Below are 23776 nucleotides of genomic sequence, written 5' to 3'. Positions count from 1 at the left end.
TGTTAGCTTGTATTGCCCGGGTTGCCACAGGATCAGTTTTTCCTCGGTTTGGATCTCCATGCCACAGCCTGGTTCGGCTGTTTGTGCCGCAGCCTGGATGTATTCACCCCCTTTGCCCGCCTCAGTTTCTATATTCACAGTTACCAGAGAAAGCCGCCCTGTTTAGGTTAGTGAGGAAGGCGGAGCATTTCTTACTCCCTATTTCCTTCGGGGTTTGGTTATATATTTAGCCAATTTTTCACTCGACCATACCTTTGAGTGTATTGTGAAGCATCTGGAGGCTCCAAGTATAGGTTTTTCTGTTTCTGGTTGAAGATCTTGTTGAGTTTTGGGGGAGATTTATCGGTATCGCTTCCTATCCCGCCATTACTCTTCATGACAGTCTTTTGTGGCAGTTACAAAGAACTTCCTTGGCAACAAAAAAGCAGAAAACTATAAACTTCTGATTCAAAGTATGCTGTTGGCTTTCTGTGACATTGAATGTAATATGAGCATTAAGATTCACTTCCTGAACAGTCACCTTGATAACTTTCCTGAAATCTTGGAGCTGTTAGTGATGAGCAGACTACTGCTGGAGCAATAGATGAGATTGTCCTCAACAAGTACACAAACACAAGAGCTACAAATGCAAATTTTCCCCTGAATAGAATTTAAATAAGTTTTGCACAAATTTGATGATTAAAGTAAGTGTTTTAAGATGTTATATTTTGAAATTGTAGACAAATTCTGATGCAATCATATATTTTAGTGTATTAGTGGATGTACTGTATTATATAAATTATTATAATATTTTCACAAAGATGATGCCCAAGAAGACATTCTACCTCATTATGTTAAACTAAATGTTGAAAATTTTACAATAAGATGAAAACCTAAAATCTTGAATTGCAAAACAAATGTAGGTTACAGAGAAAAACTAATTTGAGACTTGAGATCAGTATACTTGAATTAGGTAAGAACAATTGTTTTTGTGGATGCAACAAAAATTTCTTCCCTAGTGTACTCAACAAAGAAGGTAAGAAAATACAATGGAGTAAAGACAGACACTTTTCAAATATTGTTGGGAAAATTGGAATGATACTTGCAAAAAAATGAAACTGGATCACCAACTAACACCATTCACAAAAGTAAACTCAAAATGGATAAAAGACTTAAATATAAGTTGTGAAACCATAAATATCTTGGAATAAATCACGGGCAGTAAACTATGATATCTTCCGTAGCTATATTTTTGCTGATTTATCTCAGGCAAGTGTAATAAAGGATAGGTTGAACAAATGGGAGTATATGAAACTGAAAAGCTTTTGCACAGTAAAGGACACCACTAACAAGATAAAAAGACAACCCACACAATGTGAGAATATATTTGCTAATAAGTCTGATAAGAGGTTAATAACAAAAATTTATGAAAAACTTGTAAAAATCAATGCAAGAAGGTAAAAAATCCAATCAAAAATGGGAAAAGAGAGGACCTGAAGATGGCAGCAGAGTAGGCAGACACACAGACTCTCAGCTCACACCACCAAACTGGATTATAAACTAATGTATGAACAATCAGTGTGAAAAACCAAATCTGGACTACAAGAACAGCTCTCAACAACCAAGGAGCAAAGAAGAAGCCACAACAAACCTGGTAGGGAGAGCCTGAATCTCCCCTGCTTACAGGAACAGAGAGAGGGTGAGGTTGAGAGCCAAGAGGGATCTCACTCCTAGAAAAAGAGCAGTAAATACTGCTCACAGCCACTTGCCTGGCGACCAGAGAATGAGATGTGTTGAAAGGACCAGCTTGTCTTCCAAAAAGTAAGGGGAGAGAGAGACACAGATGGTGAGGGGAAGAGGAATGCAGGGGATGACCTGAAAAGCTGACTAATTCAGTGCTGGAGGTGGTCATAGCTGGGGGAGGAGCTGATCCTTCCACAAAACAAAAGACAAAGTGCTTCCAGGGCACAGATCTTCAGACATCTCTCCAACTTCAATCAGTGCAACAAGGCACAGCTGAAAACAAGAAGTCAGGAGGAGGGGTAGTAACTCAGGTCTCCATGGAGATCTGAGATATACCTCCCCCTACTGAAGCTGAGAAAGTAACCCACTCCCAGAAAGATTAACTGGGAAAAGAGGACTTCAGAGTCTCAGGTTACACCCACCACATTCCTAGATAGTTTCAAATAAGCCCCCTGCTGAGATCAGCAAACAAGACAATCACTTGTTAAGAAAACAAACAAATCAAGACTTGAAAGTGGCCCAAATCCAAAAGTAGATTACAAATAATAGCTGATGCCAACTCAAGAAGACCTAGAAATAACACAATTGAAAACTGGAGGCAGACAACACCAAGTCTAAACTCAACCAGCTCTACAAACAAAACACCCAAATACACAGATATAATGAGAAGACAGAGAAGTGCAATCCAAATGAAACTACAAGAGAAACCTCCAGGAAATGAACTGAGTGATATGGAAATAACCAAACTTCCAGATGTGGAATTCAAAATAATGATTGTAAGGATGCTTAGGGATCTTAGAACAACAATTAATTTTCATTACAAACATCTAAATAAAGAAATAGCAAGTATAAAAAAGGATATTGAAATATTAAAAAAGAATCAGTCAGAACAGCAAGTAAAGCCCAAATGTAGTAGAAGAAAGGAAATAATAAATATCAGAGCAGAAATAAATGACATAGAGGCTGAAGAAACAATATAGAAGATCAATGAAACCAAGAGCTGGTTCTTTGAAAAGGTAAACAAGATTGATGAACCTTTAACTAGACTTACCAAGAAAAAAAGAGGGAGGACTCAAATAAATAAAATTAGAAATGAGAGTCAAGAAATAACAACTGACTCAACAAAAATACAAAATATTTTAAGAAAATACTATGAAGAACTGTATGCCAAAAAACTAGACAACCTAGATAAAATGGACAAATTCCTTGAAACATACAATCTTCCAAAATTTAATCTGCAAGAATCAGAAAACCTAAAAAGATTACATCAAATGAGATCAAAACAGTTATCAAAAAACTCCTAACAAAGAAAGGCCCTGGGTCAGATGGCTTGACAAGTAAATTCTACCAAACATTTAAAGAAGAACTAACTCCTAACCTTCTCAAGCTATTTCAAAAAATTCAAGAGGAAGGAAGACTTCCAAGCTCCTTTTATGAGGCAAGCATAATTCTGATTCCAAATGCAGACCAAGACAACACAAAGAAAGAAATTTATAGGCCAATATCCCTGATGAATATAGATGCTAAAATCCTCAACAAAATATTAGCAAACTGGATCCAACAATATATGGAAAAAATCATACACCATGCTCGAGTGGGATTTATTCTGGGGAGACAAGACTGGTACAATATTCTCAAATCAATCAATGTGATTCATCACAAAAAAAAAAAGGAAAGAGAAAAACCACATGATAATTTCAATAGATGCAGAAAGAGCATTTGATAAAATCCAGGACCCCTTCATAATCAAAACTCTCAACAAAGTGAGAATACAGGAAACATACCTCAACATGATAAAAGCCATCTATGACAAACCCACAGCCAACATCATACTCAATGGGCAAAACTTAAAAACAATTCCCTTAAGATCAGGACAAGGCAGGGGTGCCACTTTTCTACTCTTATTCAACATAGTCCTGGAAGTCCTAGCCACAGCAATCTGACAAGAAGAAGAAATAAAAAGCATTCAAGTTGGAAAAGAAGAAGTAAAACTATCATTATTTGCAGATGATATGATATTGTATATAGAAAACCCTAAAGTCTCAGTCAAAAAACTCCCGGACCTGATAAATGAATTCAGCAAAGTGGCAGGATATAAAATTAATACTCAGAAATCAGAAGCATTTTTATACACAAGCAATGAACAGTCAGAAAGAGAAATTAAGGAAACAATCTCCTTCACTATTACAACCAAAAAAATAAAGTACCTAGGAGCACATTTAACCAAGGAGACTAAAGACTTGTATCTGGAAAATTATAAAGCATTGATAAAAGAAATTAAGGAAGATACAAACCAGTGGAAGCATATACCGTGCTCATGGTTAGGAAGAATAAACATCATTACAATGTCTATATTACCCAAAGCAATTTATAAATTTAATGCAATACTGATTAAAATACCAATGACTTACTTCAAAGATATAGAACACATATTCCAAAAATTTATATGAAACCAAGAGAACACAAATAGCCTCAGCAATCTTGAAAAGGAAGACTAAAGTGGGAGGTATCACACTTCTGGATATCAAGTTATACTACAAGGCCATTGTTCTCAAAACAGCCTGGTACTGGCATAAGACCAGGCAAATAGATCAATGAAACAGAACTGAGAACCCAGAAATAAATCCACAGCTCTATGAACAACTGATATTTGACAAAGGAGGTAAGGGCATACAATGGAGTAAAGACAGCCTCTTTAATAAATGATGTTGGGAAAATTGGACTGCTACCTGCAAAAAAATAAAACTAGACCGCCAACTTACACCATTCACAAAAATAAACTCAAAATGGATAAAAGACTTAAATGTAAGCCGTAAAACCATAAGCGTCTTAGAAGGAAACATAGGAAGTAAGCTCTCCGACATCTCTTGCAGCGATATATTTGCTGATTTATCTCCATGGGCAAGTGAAATAAAAGACAGGTTAAAGAAATGGGACTATATCAAACAAGAAGCTTTTGCACAGCCAAAGACAATAAGAACAGAATAAAAAGACAAACTACAAAATGGGAGAAGTTATTTGACAGTACGTCTGATAAGGGGTTAATAACCAAAATTTATAAAGAACTTGTAAATCTCAACACCAGAAAGACAAACAATCCTATTGAAAAATGGGCAAAAGAAATGAATAGACACTGCTCCAAAGAGGACATACAGATGGCCAATAGGCATTTAAAAGAATGCTCAACATCACTAATCATTAGAGAAATGCAAATTAAAACCACAATGAGATATCACCTCACACCAGTCAGAATGGCGCTCATCAACAAAACAACACAGAATAAGTTCTGGCAAGGATGTGGAGAAAAGGGAACCCTCCTGCACTGCTGGTGGGAATGCAGACTTGTGCAGCCTTTGTGGAAAAACAGTATAGATATTCCTCAAAAAATTGAAAATCGAACTGCCCTTTGACCCAGCTATCCTACTTTTAGGTATATACCCCAAGAACATCATAGAACTGTTCCAGAAGGAGAAATGCACCTCTATGTTTATGGCAGCATTGTTCACAATAGCAAGGATCTGGAAACAGCCCAAGTGTCTGTCAGAAGACGAGTGGATTAAAAAGCATTGGTACATATATACTATGGAATACTACTCAGTCATAAGAAATGATGACATCGGATCATTTACAATAACATGGATGGACCTGATAACATTATCCGGAGTAAAATAAGTAAATTAGAAAAAACTAAGTACTATATGAACCCATACATAGATGGGACAGAAAAATGAGACTCAGAGACATGGACAAGATTGTGATGGTTACAGGGGATGGATAGGGGTTGAGGAAGGAGAGAGAGGGGGTATGGGGAAGGAAGGGGCACAAAGAAAACCAAATAGAAGGTGACAGAAGACAATTTGACTTTGGGTGAGGGGTATGCAACATAATCAAATATCAAAATAATCTGGAGATGTTTTCTCAGAATATATGTACCCTGATTTATCAGTGTCAGTGCATTAAAATTAATTAAAAAAATTAAAAAAAGGAAAGAGAGTATTGTAAAGATGAAGAAATATGCCATCTAAGCATCTAGGCTGAACCTGTATAATTCACTTTTATTTCTGAATGATGGCTTTATTTCATGCTTTTTAGAATGCTTTAGTGTCCTGAGCCTTTAAAGACAAACAGAAGAAGACTTGACTAGGGGTGCAAACACACAATATGGTATATAGAGATGTGTTGTAGAATTGGGCACCTGACACCTGTATAATTATGTTAGCCAGTGTCACCCAATAAAATTGAATTAAAAAAAGGGGGAAAGAAATGAATAGACACTTCTCCAAAGAGGACATACAGATGGCCAATAGGCATATAAAAAATGTTCAACATCACTAATCATTAGAGAAATGCAAATTAAAACCACAATGAGATATCACCTCACACCTGTCAGAATGGCTCTCATTAATACAAGAACAGATTTGTGTTGGCGAGAATGTGGAGAAAAGGGAACCCTCCTGCATTGCTGGTGGAATGCAGACTGGTGCAGCCACTGTGGAAAAAGGTATGGAGATTCCTCAAAAAATTAAAAATGGAACTGCCCTTGACCCAGCTATTCCACTCTTAGAAATATATTCTTTTTTTTTTTTTTTTTTTTTTTGTATTTTTCTGAAGCTGGAAACGGGGAGAGACAGTCAGACAGACTCTGGCTGCCGGAGGGGAAGAGAGAGACAGAGAGGAAAGAGGGGGGGTGGAGAAGCAAATGGGCGCTTCTCCTATGTGCCCTGGCCGGGAATCGAACCCGGGTCCCCCGCACGCCAGGCCGACGCTCTACCGCTGAGCCATCCGGCCAGGGCCGAAATATATTCTAAGAATATCAAATCACTGATTCAAAAGAAGAAATGTACCCCCATGTTTATTGCAGCATTGTCTACAATAGCCAAGATCTGGAAACTGCCCAAGTGTTCATCAGTGTATGAGTGGATAAAAAAGCTGTTTTATATATACACAATGGAATACTACGCAACCATGAAGAAGAAGAAGGAAATCTTACCTTTTCCAACAACAGGGATGGACCTGAAACTATTATGCTAAGTGAAATAAGCCAGGCAGAGAAAGAAAAATATCATATAACCTCACTCATTTGAGGAATCTAATGAACAATTTGAACTGAGGAACAGAACAGTGGCAGGGGCAGGATCAAAGAGACCAGAGGAGAATTGGAAGAGAAGATAGTATCAGAGTAGGGAAAGAGATTAGTGAAATTATATATACATAACACAGTATTATAGAGAACAGTACAGCAAATCCTAGAGGGAAGGGGGGAAGGTATTGGTAGAAGGGGGCAAAGGAGGGGCCAAGGGGAACACGGGTGGTGGGAGGATATATTTGTTGGGACACTTGTATCTATGTAAACACAGTAAATTAAAATCATAAATAAAAAATTAAGGAAAAAAAAGTAACGAAGAAACAAATAAAAAATGAAGTTAAATAAATTTTAGTTTTGAGAGGTTTCTTCTTGAGAGTCTCGTTGTATTATAAGTTTTAGTTCTGTGAAGTTCTTGGGCTGTTCTCTGCTGAGATGATGCTGTCACAATGGCTCTAGCAATGGCAATCTCAGGCATCTGGGCTCTCTTCTCCACATCTCAACAGACCTGGGACCAGATGTAAAGCACCTCTGTTCTTCAGGAAAGAGAGAAGCTCTGGCTAGCTAGCTAAGGTGTTTGTCTCTGCCACTTTCTGTACCACGAGGTGAGGGAGGTGGGATCTGGTAAGTTGGGGTCCTTACTTTAGTGTTCTCTGTCTGTGCTATGTGTGGGCTGCAGGCAGACCATAGGAACACTGGCCTTGACCTTGCTCTCTGGTTACTTTTGTTTATCTCCTCCCTGCCCCTCTGTCTCACTGCTCCTCCTGGCAGGAGACCCAGTCACTCTGTATCCCGACAAAATAGGAAGATCCTGAGCTTCCATCCTCCCCAAAGTCCAGTAGAGAGAAAACACACAAGTCATTCCATGTTTGTCTCCTGTCCTCTCTAAAGCCCACCACAATTGCGTTTTATATTCCACCCCCTTTTTCACCTTTTCCCACCTTGAGTCCATTTGGTGTGTGGATCTTTCAGGCATGCCTTTGAGCCCAGGTGGGGTTCCTTCACTGCCTTATAATTGTTCAATTTGTTGAAATTTTGATGGGAAAGATCAGGAGTATCTCTCAGCTCCCACTATAAACATATCTATCACCTCCCAAAAGTTTTCCCCCACACCCATCTTTATCATTAACATTGTTATTATTAGTGTGGTAAGAACACAATGTAAGACCTGCCTTCTTATCAAAATTTAAATATATGATAGTATAATTAGCTAGAGGTAGTATGAAGTACAGTAGATCTCCAGAACGTATTTATTGAATATTTTACAACTGAAACTTTGTTCCCTTTGACAATCAGCATCTTATTTCCCCCTCCCACTAGCCACTGAAAAGTACTATTCTACTCTCTGCTTTTGAGTTTGACTATTTTACATTAAATATATAAGTGAACTGATACAATATTGATTTTCCTGTGTTTGGCTTATTTCATTTAGCATAATGTTTTCCAAGTCAATTCATATGTCACAAACAGCAGGATTTTTTCTTTTTTAAGGTCAAATAATATTCTATGGTATGTATATACATTCTCTTTATAAATCATTTGTCAATAGATATCCAGTTTGTTTTCATTTCTCAGCTATTGTGAATAATGCTGCAATGAAAATGAGGATGGAGGTATTTCTTTGATATTCTGAATTCAATTCCCATGGATACATATGCCAAAGCAAGTTTGCTGAGTCATATGGTAGTTCTATTTTAAAGTTTTTTTAGGAAACCCATCCATACTGTTTTCCATATTGTACAAAATTGCATGACCACCCATAGTGCAAAAGGATTCTCTTTGTTTTGCATCCTCACCAATACTATATATATTTATCTTTTAATAACAACCAGTAGGCCATTTGTATATTATATTATGAGAAATACCTATTCAGTTATTCACCCATTTATACATTGAGGTGTTTTTTTTTGGTTTGTTTTTTTTTTGCTATTAAGTCCTATGAGTTTTTTAAATATAATTTGTCATCAACTTCTTATCAAATATATGGTTTGTACATATTTTTTCCCATTCTTAGTTTTCCTTTTCATTTCGTTGTTCATTTTACTGTGCAGAAGTTTTTTAATTTGATGTAGTCCCACTTATCTATTTTTCTTTTGTTGCCTGTGCTTTTGGCATCATATCCAAAAAATCATTGCCAAGACCAGTGTAAATGAGCTTTCCCCTTATATTTTTTTTAGGAGTTTTACAATTTCTGTTCTCAAAACTTTTTTGAGTTGTTTATTTTTTTATTGTGGTATAAGATAAGTATCTAATTTTATTCTTTCACATGCAATTATTCAGTTTTTCTAACACCATTTATTGAGACTATATTTTCCCCATTTTTGTGTTCTTGGAACATTCTTTAAAGATAGTTTACTGTATATACATGAGTTTATTTTTGGTCTCTCTATTCTGTCCCATTGGTCTGTGTGGAAGCTTTGATGCCAGTACCATACTGTTTTTGATTATTATAGTTTTATAATATAATTGGAAACCAGGAATTGTGATGCCTCCAGCTTTATCCTTCTCACTCAAGACTGTTTTGACTATTGTTTGTCCTTTGTGGCTTCACATGTATTATAGGATTGTTTTTTTATCTTTTTCTGTGAAAGACATTATTGGGATTTTTCTAAAAATTGCATTGAATCAGTAAATTGCTTTTGGTTGTATGAATATTTTAATAATATTAATTGTTCAAATCCATAAACATGGGATATTCTTACATTTGCTTGTTTATTATTTTAGTCTTCTATTTCTTTCATCAATGTTTTATAGTTGTCAGTATTCAAATCTATCACCTAATTGAATACATTATTTTTAAGTGTTTTATTCTTTTTGGTGCTATTTCAAATAGTTTGCTTTCTTAATTTCTTTTCCCAACAGTTTGTTGTTAATAGATAGAAATGCAACTGATTTTTGTATGTTGATTTTTATCCTGAAAGTATTGAAATTGTTATTAGTTCCTACAGTTTTTTTGATGGTGCATGCAGAGTTTTCTGTATATAGGATCATGTCATCTGCAAACAGAGACAATTTTACTTCTTTTTTTTCCATTTGAATGCCTTTTATTTATTTTCCAATTGCTCTGGCTAGGACTTTCAGTACTATGTTCAATAAAAGTGGCAGTAGTGGGCATCTTGGTATTATTTCTGATCTTAAAGGAAATACTTTGAGCTTTTCACATTTCATTATGATGTTAACAGTGACTTGTTATGTATGCCTTTATTGTGATGATGTACATTCCTTCTAGAGTTTTTAATCATGAAAGTTTTATAGTTTTATAAGACTGACAGCACAGTAGGTTTTTATACAACATCATCAACACAAACATGTGAGTAATGCACTTTAATACAATGTTATGATGGCTGCAATGTCACTAAGCAATAGAAAATTTCCAGCTCTATTATACTCATATGGGACCACCATTGTCTACGAGGTCCATGAATTGACTAAAGTGTCTTTCTGTAGCATATGACTATATATTAGTTTTTTTGGATGGTCTCCTATATATCCAGTAGACTCTCTTTACTTAGTTTTTTTTTTTTTTTCCTTTTTGTACTTCTGACTAGGTAACTCAAATAATCTGTCCTTAACTTTGTTGGTCCTTTATTTTGAATGCTGTAGTCTATTGTTGAACACCTCCAGTGGATTTGCAGTTCAGTCATTGTATTATTCAGCTCCAGCATTTCTTTTGGGTATTTTCTTATGGTTTCTGTCTCTTGGTTAAACTTTTCATTTTGTACAGGTATTGTTTTTCTGATTTAGTTGAATTATATATCTCTGTTCTCTCTTGTCTCACTAAGCTTTTTGAAAGTGATTATTTTTAATTCTTTTCAAGGCAATAGTAAATCTCCATTTCTTTGGGGACAACCACTAGAGTTAATTTTGTTCCTTTGGTGATGTTATATTTCCTTGAGTCTCATGTTTTTTGAAATCTTGCATTGTTGTCTTGACATTTGAAGAAGCAGTCATTTCACCAAGTCTTTACTGATTATCTTCCATAAGCCCAACTAGAGATAACCAGGGTCTCTCAGATTCTTTTTATGAATGTAGCAGCTCTAATCTCTTGTTCCCCCTGAGGAAAGAGTCTTAGACACTGTGCATTCTTTTCATATTGCAAACCAAGGCTGGGTGCTGAGAACCTCTTGTTTATTTTCCTTAAGAAATGCCCTGACGTTTTTAATGTTGTGTACTTTCTACCAATCTAACATCCAATTGGATACTATTTGTGCGCTATTTGTAGAAGCTTGAATACATTATTTATAGGAGGTCATGGGATATTGGCTACAACAGGGTGTGGTGCATGAAATGCTAAAGGTATACATTATCTAGTTGTGGAGCCTACAGGTAGGTGTCCTATTGGGTTTTTGGATGGGGCTCTTGTTGGCATTTGAAATACAGTTAGTAGGATATACTGTTGGTTGAGATCCATGCACTTGTTGCTATAAGCTTCCATCTCATTTCTCTGCTCTTAGCTATCTCCAAATTATTTAGCTTCCAATCCCATCAATGTTCTGGGTGAGAAGAGGGAAATGGGCTTCTTGGGCAGCATCTAACAAGGCTGGTGAAGCTGAGTGCTCACTTTGCTCTCACTTTCTCCCAGGGAGAAATTGCAGGCTGCCCCAGTCTCTTTTGACTCTGAGCTATGCTACCTTGGGAGAAGGGTGACAGGTAAATTGAAACTGTTCTTATACTTGTCAATGCTTTTATTCTTTTATTTATTTATTTTCTCCATTGAAGTGCTAGAACCTCTCACCTATACTACTGGGCTTTCATAAAGGTATTCTCATTCATGTGTTATTGTGAAAATCAGTGTTTCAGTGGGGGTTTGAAATATGGATATTTTTATTTCATCATTTGACTGAAGTCCGGAAGAGACAGTTCTTTATTTTAGTAGGTCTCAAACATCCAGGGTTTTTTACAGAACATTAAAGTTATTTTTTAAAAATTTACCTTTTTACTGACTTGATGACAAGGTTAGTGAAAGCTGTTGCAGAATGTGACTAGGAGGACAGTAGTCTAAGAGGAATCAAGAAGTATGTATTTGTGTATAAGGTATCAAAGCGGGCCATGGTTTGAGTTCAGATGAGCCTGAAAAATCTGAGAAGTTCTAGATGTCAAGAAGTAAAAATCCAAATGCTTGTATAGTTTGAAGAATGGTCCTACAGAGCAGGAGGTGGAATGATTTAATCCTATAATAAAGGCTGTTTTCTGACATAAAATCACATCCTAAAATTACTAATTTCATCTTATAATTCTTATAGTTAAACAGATTTGAATTTTAACTAACTTTTTGTATCATCACAATGCTGGAGACATGTTAACTGTTCCTTTCACATCTTCTGATTGCATCCGAGCAATCAAAGAGCAATTCTGTTGCCTACAGTGTCTCTTCTTAATGATGATATTACATTGGAGGGACATTTTCAAGAAGGTTTTAATTGGTTTAATTATTGTTATGAAACATTAGAATAGAATGTTTATACTAAATTAATAAGCCAAAAAAGGATATGATAAAAATGGTAAGTGAAATAAGGAAGTAGAGTTAACTGTAAATGAATACTTGACTGATAGCAAAGCCAGTGATAGAGATTCTTGTTTTATCAAGAAAATTATGCATTGGATAACAAAAATATTAAATTTGGCTTTTGAAAATTTATTTTTTTTTAATTTTTTTCAAATAAAAATTTACATTTTATATTATGTGAATATTACATGGTAGTAATATTTCTTTTTTTTAATTGTTTTAAAACTAGTCTATATATTTTTCTTTCTATAATAATTCTCTCTTCTTAGTTTGTTCCTAGAGTTATAGCATTTAAAATTTTATCCTGGCTACTTTTGATCCCCAAATATTTAGCATAATATAATATAGTGCAATGATAAATTTAAGATTTTATGCACACACACAATATATGTAGATCTCTCTCTAAAGATGTATGTATATAAAATTTAATTATAAGATTTATATATTCTGAAGATCAATGATTTTTAGTGTTTGTGTGTATAGATTTACACATGTACACACATTTGAAGATTATATCATTTCATTTTATGCTAAGTATTATTCAAAGAGTTTTTATTTGATCCTAACTCTTTCTCTAATTGCCACATTATGCCTAAACCTTGGATGTATTTGAATAAAAAACCCTTAGATACTCATACCTTTCATCATTTCTTCAGAGACTATAGTTTATCTTGACTTCTATTGCTTGGAGACATCTATCTAATGGAAGCCTTAAAATACCATGTCAGTTTTCAATAGTTGGAAGTAGCTGAAAGTTATAATAGATCAACAGAAAGATGGAATTTTACTTTTTCAAAGAATAATTACAATTCAAAGTTCTTTTAGATATGTTAGTGTGAAAGTTAGAGGCCCTGGCCAGTTGGCTCAGTGGTAGAGTGTAAGCCTGGTGTGCAGGAGTCCCGGGTTCGACTTCCGGCCAGGGCACACAGGAGAAGCGCCCATCTGCTTCTCCACCCCTCCCCCTCTCCTTCCTCTCTGTCTCTTTCTTCCCCTCCTGCAGCCAAAGGCTCCATTGGAGCAAAGTTGGCCCGGGCACTGAGGATGGCTCTGTGGCCTCTGCCTCAGGTGCTAGAATGGCTCTGGTTGCAACAGAGTGATACCCCAGAGGAGCAAAGCATCGCCCCCTGGTGGGCATGCCGGGTGGATCCCGGTCGGCCCATGCGGGAGTCTGTCTGACTGCCTCCCGGTTTCCAACCTCAGAAAAAAAAAAATAAAGTTAATTGGAGTGTATGATTTACAATATGGCATAATAAAATGAATATTGAATTAGATATTATTAGGCCTGAAAACTTGTCTGAACTTTACCATCATTTGCTTAGTGACCTTGATTAAAACAGTGTTAGCCTCACATATTATTAATTGAAATGTGTGTTAACAATATCTTTGCTGCCCACCTTTTAATAGTGTTGTCAGGATTTGATTATATATGTGAAAATATTATGTAAACAATAAAGTGAAGTTCTATGTAAAGGTGAATACTGTAAATAATAGTTAATGTGCCATACACTGTATTAAGCATTCATATTGTTCTTGAAATAGTTTTATGAGACAAGAAATGATAATATTTCACATTTACAGATCAGGAAGGTGAGGCTCAGAGTACATAAGATGCCTGAATTAGCTCACAATATTTGTGAGAGGGAATGGCATAATTTGAATACAGTTCTGCCTAATACTAGAACTGGTGCTCATAATGTACAATTTAAAAAAAATTATTTAGGAAGTTAAATTTAATAGGGTGACCAATAAAGCTACATGGTTTCAGGTCAACATTTCTATAGCATTAGAACTATTATTGATTATATTGTGTGCCCATCACCCAAAGCCAAATCATTTTCTGTCACCATATATTTGTCCTTCACCCCCACCTTTCCCCCTCAACTCTCTCCCCCTGGTAACCACTTCACTTTTATCTAGTCCATGAGTCTCATTTTTTGTGTGTGTGTGTATTTTTCTGAAGTTGGAAACGGGGATGGAGGCAATCAGACTCCCGCATGCGCCCAACAGGGATCCACCCGGCAGGCCCACCAGGGGGCGATGCTCTGCCTGTCTGGGGCACTGCTCTGCTGCAACCAGAGCCGTTCTAGCGCCTGAGGCAGAGGCCATGGAGCCATCCTCAGTGCCTGGGCCAACTTTGCTCAAATGGAGCCTTGGCTGCTGGAGGTGAAGAGAGAGACAGAGAGGAAGGAGAGGGGCAGGAGTGGAGAAGCAGATGGGCGCTTCTCCTGTGTGCCCTGGCTGAGAATCGAACCCAGGACTCCCGCACGCCAGGCCAACGCTCTACCACTGAGCAAACTGGCCAGGGCCCATGAGTTTCATTTTTATAGCTCACCTATCTGTGAAATCATATATTTTAATCACTCCCCTGAATGATGGCTACATAGAATTATGCACAAACTGAGTGAAGCAATAAAGATGCAATTTTATTATCACATCTGAATTCTAAGCAGGAAAACAAATATTTATTTTTTTAAAAAAATAGAATGCTATAAAGTTCTAACCATCCAAATGTGTCTCTTCTTTGTTGTTTGTTTGTTTTAGAATTTAATTGTTTTGGACCCGCTCACAGTGACTGAGGAGGAAATAAGACCATCACTAGAGCAACGTCTTGAAGCCATTATCAGTGGGGCTGCTCTGTTGGCTGACTCTTCATGCACCAGGGATTTCCATCGGGAGCGGATTATCGCAGAGTGCAACGCCATTCGCCAGGCTATCCAGGACCTGCTTTCAGAGTACATGAACAATGTAAGTAACTGGTTTTACTCCATTCTATACATTGGGTAAGTGCTAAGTTTCTCTGTACAAAATGTGATAAATTGTAAATGAGTTAATACTTTTACATGGATTGGCTTTCTAAGTAGGTGCTGTTAAGGTTGCTCCCAAGCTATAGCGGTGAGATAGGAGTGTCTAGGGATGGAAATCAAGCAGGTTATTTATTGTACATATGATTGCTTTGTTTGAGAGGGTAAGTAAGTATTAGTTGAAGAAGAGTGTCAAGATTGGAGAAAGGAAACTGGAGGTGCACAGCAATTCAAAGGATAAAGGAAAACTAAGAGAAGGGCAGGTTTCTCAGGCTGAAGTTGGTGGATATCAGTCAGAATTTATATAGTATTGGATAAAGTCAGTACCACAGGGATCAGGAACAATTTTTGAAGGGTAAAGAGCTCTTGTAGTACTGATGGCTCTTAACCTTTTTTAAATTGACATAATGCCATAGATTTTTGGCAGTTTTATCTATCTTTAAGGAATATTCGAAATGCTGTCTAAATTTAGACCAGTGTCAAGGTCTTTTTGGTTTTACTTAGCCTATATTCTGTATATGATACATTCATCCTATATATATATATATATATATATATATATATATATATGTACATCCATCTGCAGCATATTTGTCAGTAGGCTTACATTCAAATATTAGTGCCATTTTTAAAATAAAGGAAGTCTTGAAGACAATGTGAACTATATATTGATCATGAGGCTTTTTAAATAATAGAGCTCAACAAAATGAAAAGTTTACAATAAGAATGTTTTGATGATCTGCTTTATTTAAATGGACTAATTCAAGGGTTATAAAGGTATGTTTTGAAAATTATTAGTTCCAAAGCATATAATTTTTGGATACAAAACAAAAATTGAGATTGTTCAGTACAAGTAATTTGTGTGAATAATTTGTGCTAAAAATTCGTGAGTCTTAAGGACTTTTCAACACATTTGATGTGTTTCCATATTCTAAATATTTGATGACTTTGGCTCCTGACCAACAATCTCATGCCTGTCAGGAAATCAAAGTTGTAAAGTAGATTTTATTAACAAGAAGAACATATTAGTAATGGTATGTCTTGCCTCTGAAGCTAGAAAAACCCAAAGTTTCAGAGTATAATACTATATTCTTAATTAAAGATTTTTTAAAGGAATGCATTTGTTATAAGAAACTCAGAGGATACTATTGTGTTGAAATTTCTTCTCTATGGCTCTGTGAACTATTAAATTATTATATTCACTTTTATAAATAAAAATAAAGTTATGTGTAAGTTTATTTTATCTATAGATTATAAAATTACAGATAAATTCACTTTACCAAATATAAAATTATTTTATTCTTTGAAGTACAAACTCAAACATATGCACACATACACACTCACACACATACATAAGCAAGGATACCTAAGCTACATAATTGTGGAACCCAGGGCAAAATGAAAATATAGGGCCTCTTGTTCAAGAGCAGGAGGGGCAAGCAGCATTTCTCTTTATTCATAATCTCAATTGACCAGAGCAAGATTATTTTTATTTGCTATTTAATGTTAGGTTCTCTAGCATAGAGATACTTGTGGGAGCATGCAAACCCACAAGTATATGTGGCCTTGACCCATGACCCCAACACAGCCTGCCTTATTCCAAGGAACCTAGCAGGAGTGAAAGTTAGCAGCAATCACTGGGTGGGGGAACAGGTGGCTGAGAACCTGGCCTCAAAAAGCACTGGGAAGCAGAACTGCATGCGAGTCTAGGATATATGTTTCTTTGGCCCATAGGACAGTAAGACTTCACTTATACACATAAATTCAAAGGTAAAGTAGTTAAGAATATCAAGGCTCTGGTAGAAGAGCATTAAAAGCTAAAGGTGGGCCTTCTTAACTATAAAGCCCTGTGCGTAGTCACAGGCCCCTGAAGCTGCTCCTGTACATAATGAACATGTATCACATGAAAATAGTGGTGATTTTATGGATTTCTTTCCTTTGGCTTAAAAACAATTTGGGTTAAAAACTAATCGTACCAAAGGTAGAGTTATGGAGCACACTGCCCTAGGCGCACTGTTTCTAGAAATTTATAAATGATAATAACACCAACTAAAAGTTGGTCTGCTATATATTATTATTGTGTACCACCAATTCAAAATGTCACTGATAAAATGTTTTTCACAAAATTATTTTGTTTCTCTAAGTGTAAGCAATTGCTGTGGTTATTGTTGTTTTAATAATATGTATATATGCTTTAGATTAGCAAATTTTTATGATAAACATTATAGTCTTTGTACATTGAAATAATGGATTCAAAATAAACATTGATGACACAGTGATTGTAAAGATTACTAGAAATATAGTTACTTCAGTTGTTATTTTGTGTGATCACTTGGAGGGTTTTTAAATTTAAAAGTTATAATAATAAAACAATTTTGAGGGGTAATATTTTTGTGAGGTAAGTTTAAATCTCAAACATAAAATAATTCATTGAATTTGAGTGATAACTTTGAAGTTTATTCTCCTTTTGAAAATTGTTTATCACTTGAAAGAACAAATCAGGAAAATAATGACTATTACTGATTTTTACTGAAATATAATTTTGTTATAGAGAGCAGAGAGGTGTTTAAAAACTATGTACTCCAGTTATCACATAGGCTAAGTAAGGAACTGAAAATATGTTTGTCCTTTTCTACAATATGTCTTATTGCTCTTTTACTTAATGAGGATTTAATTTGATGCTTAGTTTCAAGGACCATTTGTCAAGTATACAAAGCTTATTTTTGTCACTATCATCCTTCTGTTGATATTTTCATTTTAAAACAAGGTAAGTTCTATGTTAGAAGAGTGAAGTGAAAAGAGACATTTAAAAAATAATTACCTAAATAATTGAGGTCAAAAGTAAGTACTGGTAGGTGTTTTTTAGCTTGTCCAGATAATTATCTTAAGTTTAACTTTTTAAGGGTAGACTTAATTGTAGGAATCCAAATATTTCTCTTATTTTATTGACTAGCTTGCATTAAATTTATACTTAATGGAAGTTGTTTTCTTCTTTTTTCCCTTTCCCCCATGTATTTTCTTCTGCAAACAATCTTGCAAATAGCTCCCTGCAGGCTTCTCACCTTAGAGCTCTCACCCCAGACAGAGCTCCTCCGTTTACTCCTCCGCCTCCTTGGCTAGACAGGAGCTCGAGGCGAGTGGGGACAGTTCCTGGCCATTAGCACAGAGCCTTTCAGGAAGCAGGTGCTCAGGAATTACTGTTTGGATGAGTAAATTTAATCTAGAGCTTGCTTCTTTTCAGTCTTTTAAGTTGAAATGACTACATGCCTAAATCAATTAATTTGAAGTTATTTATTATATTTATATGAAAATGATGGAGAAAAGATGAAGGGAGCGTTAATGGTGAAAACAAAACATAGAAAAGGAAAAGCACAGAGGTGGGGAGGTTTGTTACTCGGGTGATCAAAATGTATTTCTGGATTCCTTTGTCCTAGAACATGATGCTAAATACTTGTTGAGGAAGGCATTCTGTTTTTTAGGAAATGAAAGACATTGTGTGTGTGGAAATGTCTGGTGATCTGCTCTGATGTTGTTGTAGAAGTTAGAGTAGGAAGAGTTAAATTAATGTGACGGTGATCCACATGATCAGAAGCTTATTTTTTATACATGGTAATGTTTTATTGATGAGTACAACCTATTAATAACCAAAAGTATGAAGTTACAGTATTATTACAGCATATTATTTTGGGGGGATAACAAATTACTTTTTTGAAGGAATGATACAAATGAAAGGACATAGTGGATGATTTGGTACAAGTTATAGCAAAGATAAAAATAACTCCAACATGCATGTACTGCTTTGGTGACCAGGGAAGTTATCTCATGGCTTTGGGAAGCTAAGGCTTAGCTCTCTTCTTTGTCTCCCAGGACATGCTTGCCAAAGAGATTCTCTGCCACGCCAGTTTTGGGGGTGTCCAATCTGTGCAAGTTGGTTATATCGTCACCCAATTCTTTGATGCATTTCACCTGCTCATTCAGGTGGTGAGTCTCAATGAAAGCACACAAGTGGGGGTGATTATTGTCAGTGGCCAGTTTGTGCAGTTCTGGTAGTGACTCAAAAAAAAGCACCTGAAAGCAGTGTAATAATACTTTTCACGTAAAAATGCCGACTTTTTGGCTTAATGCTAGTGTCTGACTGAACCAATGAATTTTGGAATTAAAAGCAGAAACCAGTCTAGAAAAATGTGAAGTACATTATTAGAATACATTTCCAGGTTTATTTTTACTTTATGTTGCTATCACAAATTGTTAAGGCAAATTCGGAGGGACCCAAAACATGGAAGACAGGAACAAGGTCCATCGTTTACACATCAAAGCTTTATTGTCTAGCTTGGCCAAGCAGCGGCAGCTCCAACAGAAATCTGAGAGAGCGCTGGCCCTTTGTTTTACCTAGTTTTTATAGTTTTGTAAGTGGGAAGTACAAAAGCAAAAATTGTAATTAGGAGCCCTTTACCACTATTGGTTATAGTCATATGTCCTTTAACATGATAGGACCATTTTCAATTTGCAAGTCATACATCATTTTGGAGAAAACAAAATTTACAAGCCAACACAATGGTAGAAAGATGTCTCTTTACATATTAAAGGCATTCCTATATTATCTACTGTTTATCTGCCATCTCTCTGTCCAGATCACACGTGTTAACCACACGCATTTACATAGGAGAGGTAGTTTCCGTGGGGACAAATGCCCGCAAATGGCTCATTGCTATAAGAAAAGGTTTATTTTGGCTTTTCTCTCCCTGTACTTGGCTAGCCATTCACCCTTTTCCCCACAGACATGGTGGAATGTCTGGGAATCCATGTTTTCCTCCCCTTTGCATTTACAATACAATGTCAAGGGCCATCCTGGTTATGCCAATCACACAGTACAGAGAATACTCTCACAATTTCTCTGCACACCTTAACCCAAATTAATAAAATGTTCTTCAAGCCTCTTAAAATATTAATATTAATTCTGTAGTTTTTGGTACCTTACAACACCTGCGGATGAAGTGGCTCCGTGGCTCCTCACAAATGATGCTTCTCTATACTTGTTACATCTTCTTTCATGAAAGGGATTGTTCTTTCCTAGAACTATGTGAACTGAAATCTTTCTCTATTCACTCAGATATTTTAGTACAACTTCAGTTCTTAAGTCCTCAACTTCCTAATTTAAAGAATGTTGTGTTTCTTTTGTGGACCTGGTCTGCTTTTCCAATTCATTAGTACTTTTTATAATTGAGCTATATTGATAGACTAAATACTTGATGATAATTCAGATACAATAAAGATAAGTATGAAAACTTAAAGCAAGAGTAATACTCATCAGAAGCTATAGATCTCTTATGTGAATGTGGTTTTATTATCTTTTTAATTCATTTTTAGAGAGAGAAAGAGAGAAGTGTGGAAAGCAGCAGCTTGTAGTTGCTTCTCATATGTGCCTTAACAGGGTAAGTCTAGGGTTTTGAACTGGCAACCTCAGCATTTTAGGTGGATTCCTTATCCACTAAACCACCATGGGTCAAGGCCTCAAATTTTGCAAGTCTGTTGAGTCCAGAGAAGTGGAAATAAATGCAGTTTATGTTTATTGCAGGCTAAGTTCACATGACTAGTTTGAGACTAAATAACTTTACTTCCTTAAACAAATCAGTAAGTCTTAATCATTTATTTTCTACCAAAGCTATACATTCAGTAAGTTCATTGTTTTGTTACATTGGTAAGAAGTTAGTACGAAATGAAACCAGATAGGTTTATAACAGACAAAACAGACAACTACTTAACACTATTAATGATCATATATGTTTGCCCTAGTATTTTTCTTCTTTTAAAATTTTGTGTTTTGTGTATGGGTGTGTGTGTGTGTGTGTGTGTGTGTGTGTGTGTAATTTAGTCTTTTATTGTGACTGTAATTTAAACTTAGTGGTTTAAATAATGCAATAATTATTTTACAGCTCTGTAGATCAAAAGTCTGACACAAGTCTCACTGGGTTAAAAATGAAAGTGTCAGCAGGGCTGCGTTCTCTTCTGGAAGCTATAGGAAAGAACCTATTTCTTTGCCTTTCTAGCTAGCTTCCAGGGGCCACCTGCATTCCTTGGCTCATGGCTTTCTTCCTTCACTCAAAGCCAGTGATGTCACTTTTCTATGATCCTGCTTCTGTCCTTACATCTCTTTATCTGACTGCAGCCAAGAAATATTCTCTACTTTTTAGGACTCATGTGATTGTGTAGGGCCCTTTCAGATTATCCAGTATGATCATCCCATTTCAAAGATCTTAACTGCAGCTGCAAAATTCCTTTTGCCATGTAGGTAATATATTCAGAGATGCTGGGAATTAGGATACAGACATCTCTGGGAAGCCTTGGATGTATCCCAATACCGGTCTTCCCTCTTCTCTCCTGTGGAAGTATCATTAATCCTTGTATTTTAAATCCATTTTAGTTAGTATCCCTAACACATTTTAAGCTCCATTCTGGCAGATCACATGTCTTATTTACCGTTCTATTTTAAGCCCCAGGTATAATGCCTGATATCTAGAAAATGCTGAATTGCATTTTTGAATAAATGAAATTATTGCATTTTGTATATGACTTGTAATGGAGAAACAGTTTCTCTGACATTAAAAGAAATTAGTTTCAAATATCTAGTAAATTTATATGATGAACCACCTGTTATAAACTGTGTGCTTTTGCAGAGTACAGTTCTCTTCTAAAAATCAATGTGAATATTCAGAAACAAAATTTTCTCATCAGTCTCTGCTTCTGAATCCAAGTCTGGCCATATTCCAGAACAGGATTTTTACTTATTAAAAAACGTATTCCTGAGGGGGTGTGCAGGGCTAGGTAAAAAACATGAAGAAGTTAAGCCAAAAAAAAAAGAGAAAAAGAGAGAGAAATAAAGAAAAGGAAAGAAAATAAAAGAAAGAAAGAAAGAAAGAAGGAAAGAAAGAAAGAAAGAAAGAAAGAAAGAAAGAAAGAGAAATAAAGAAGGAAGGAAGGAAGGAAGGAAGGAAGGAAGGAAGGAAGGAAGGAAGGAAGGAAGGAAGGAAAGAAAGGAGAGAAAGAAAGAAAGAGAGAGAGAGAATAAAAACCTCATAGACAAACAACAATATGATGATTACTGAGAGAAAGGGGATGGGGGAGGTAGAAGAGGGTATAGAAAAGATAAATGGTGCTGGAATGAGACTTGACTTGGCATGGTGAACACACAATACAATATACAGATAATGCATTATAGAGTTGTACACCTGAAACCTATATAATTTTATTAAGCAATGTCACACCAATAAATTTAATAAAAATCTTACACACACACATGCATATATGAAAATATATATACACACACATATAAAGAACTACTCTCAAAAATTAGGGGATATTTTATAGCTTCATATTCATTTTGAAATATTCCCTAATTTTTATAAGCAGTATATAATATATATTATATATATAGATAGATAGATAGATAGAGAACATTCTGAATCAGAAAGTTTAACTTTTGTCTCTTAAAAGTTAAAAGTATATTTTTCTAAGATACTTCTGCTGATTTTGTTATACAGTGTGTCCGTAAAGTCATGGTGCACTTTTGACTGGTCACAGGAAAGCAACAAAAGACGATAGAAATGTGAAATCTACACCAAATAAAAGCAAAACTCTTCCAGTTTTATACCTATTCAGTGCAGTTCGATATGGGCTCATGCACAGATTTTTTAGGGCTCCTTAGGTAGCTATCCCGTATAGCCTCTACAGATTCTCATTGACTGATGGTCTACCAAAACAGGGTTTCTCCACCAAACTGCTGGTTTCCTTCAACTGCTTATCCCACTAAGTAATGTTATTCCCATGTGGTGGCGCTTCGTTCGTTATAAACGCGCTGATATTCACGTTGCACTTTGGTCACGGATTCGAATTTAGTGAGCCACAGAACAAACACACTGAACTTTCCTCTGTACCATCCACATCTCAACTGGCATGGCCGTGGGCTGCTCCACTGTATACACAGTGTTACGTCATCATCTGCGCATGCGCACATGCTGCCACATCATCCTATGGAAACTGGGAGGGTTTTCTTTTTATTTGGTGTAGATTTCACATTTCTATTGTCTTTTGTTGCTTTCCTGTGACCAGTCAAAAGTGAACCATGACTTTACGGACACACTGTAGTTCCAAAATTCATTAGGTCTAGTCCATGTTCTCTGATTCACAATGTAATTAAGGAATTCTTCCTGTCAATGGGATTGAACAAGGAGGTCCTCTGACAAAAGAAGGATAGAAGGAAATCAGTTGTTTTTAAATGGTGGTGTTTCTATAATTGGTGAAAATATAATTGAAAATGGGTTGCCAGTATGCTATAGTTTTAAGAATCAACATACATGGATGGATATTTTCCTGGGGTGGGTTGAAATTATGTTGATGTTCTTAAGTTTAGATGTCTTGCTGGGGAGGATTTTCAGGAGATGCAGAATTATTGGTGAAATTACCTTCAGATTAGTACTTTACTATAGGGTGATATTAGGGAGTAAGTGATTGCTCTGCTAGAGTAAATGAGTCAGGCCTTGACTGCATTCAGGTTCCAATTCCCACTTCTAGACCTTTTGCTTGCCCAATATTTTGTCCTATATGTGCCTTATGTGAAAGTGCATTGCTGGTTTTCATTATATATTTGTTAAGTATTAATAGATAATC

The 23776-nt window shown here is 35.9% G+C and overlaps 1 protein-coding gene across 4 annotated transcripts in view; it reads left to right on the top strand.

The window, feature by feature from the left end:
- The window catches only part of CTNNA3 (catenin alpha 3), a 2095157-nt gene that overhangs the window by 600583 nt on the left and 1470798 nt on the right, over positions 1-23776 (top strand). For all 4 annotated transcript variants that reach the window (XM_066242416.1, XM_066242414.1, XM_066242415.1 and 1 more), the window contains exon 7: positions 14853-15056. In XM_066242416.1, the coding sequence (XP_066098513.1) occupies positions 14853-15056 (204 nt within the window). The remainder of the gene's footprint in view (positions 1-14852; positions 15057-23776) is intronic.

Source organism: Saccopteryx bilineata, chromosome 9 (assembly GCF_036850765.1).
Source record: "Saccopteryx bilineata isolate mSacBil1 chromosome 9, mSacBil1_pri_phased_curated, whole genome shotgun sequence".
Classification (NCBI taxonomy): domain Eukaryota; kingdom Metazoa; phylum Chordata; class Mammalia; order Chiroptera; family Emballonuridae; genus Saccopteryx; species Saccopteryx bilineata.
Note: the sequence above shows the minus strand (reverse complement) of the source record. Positions and strands in the feature narration are given on the sequence as shown.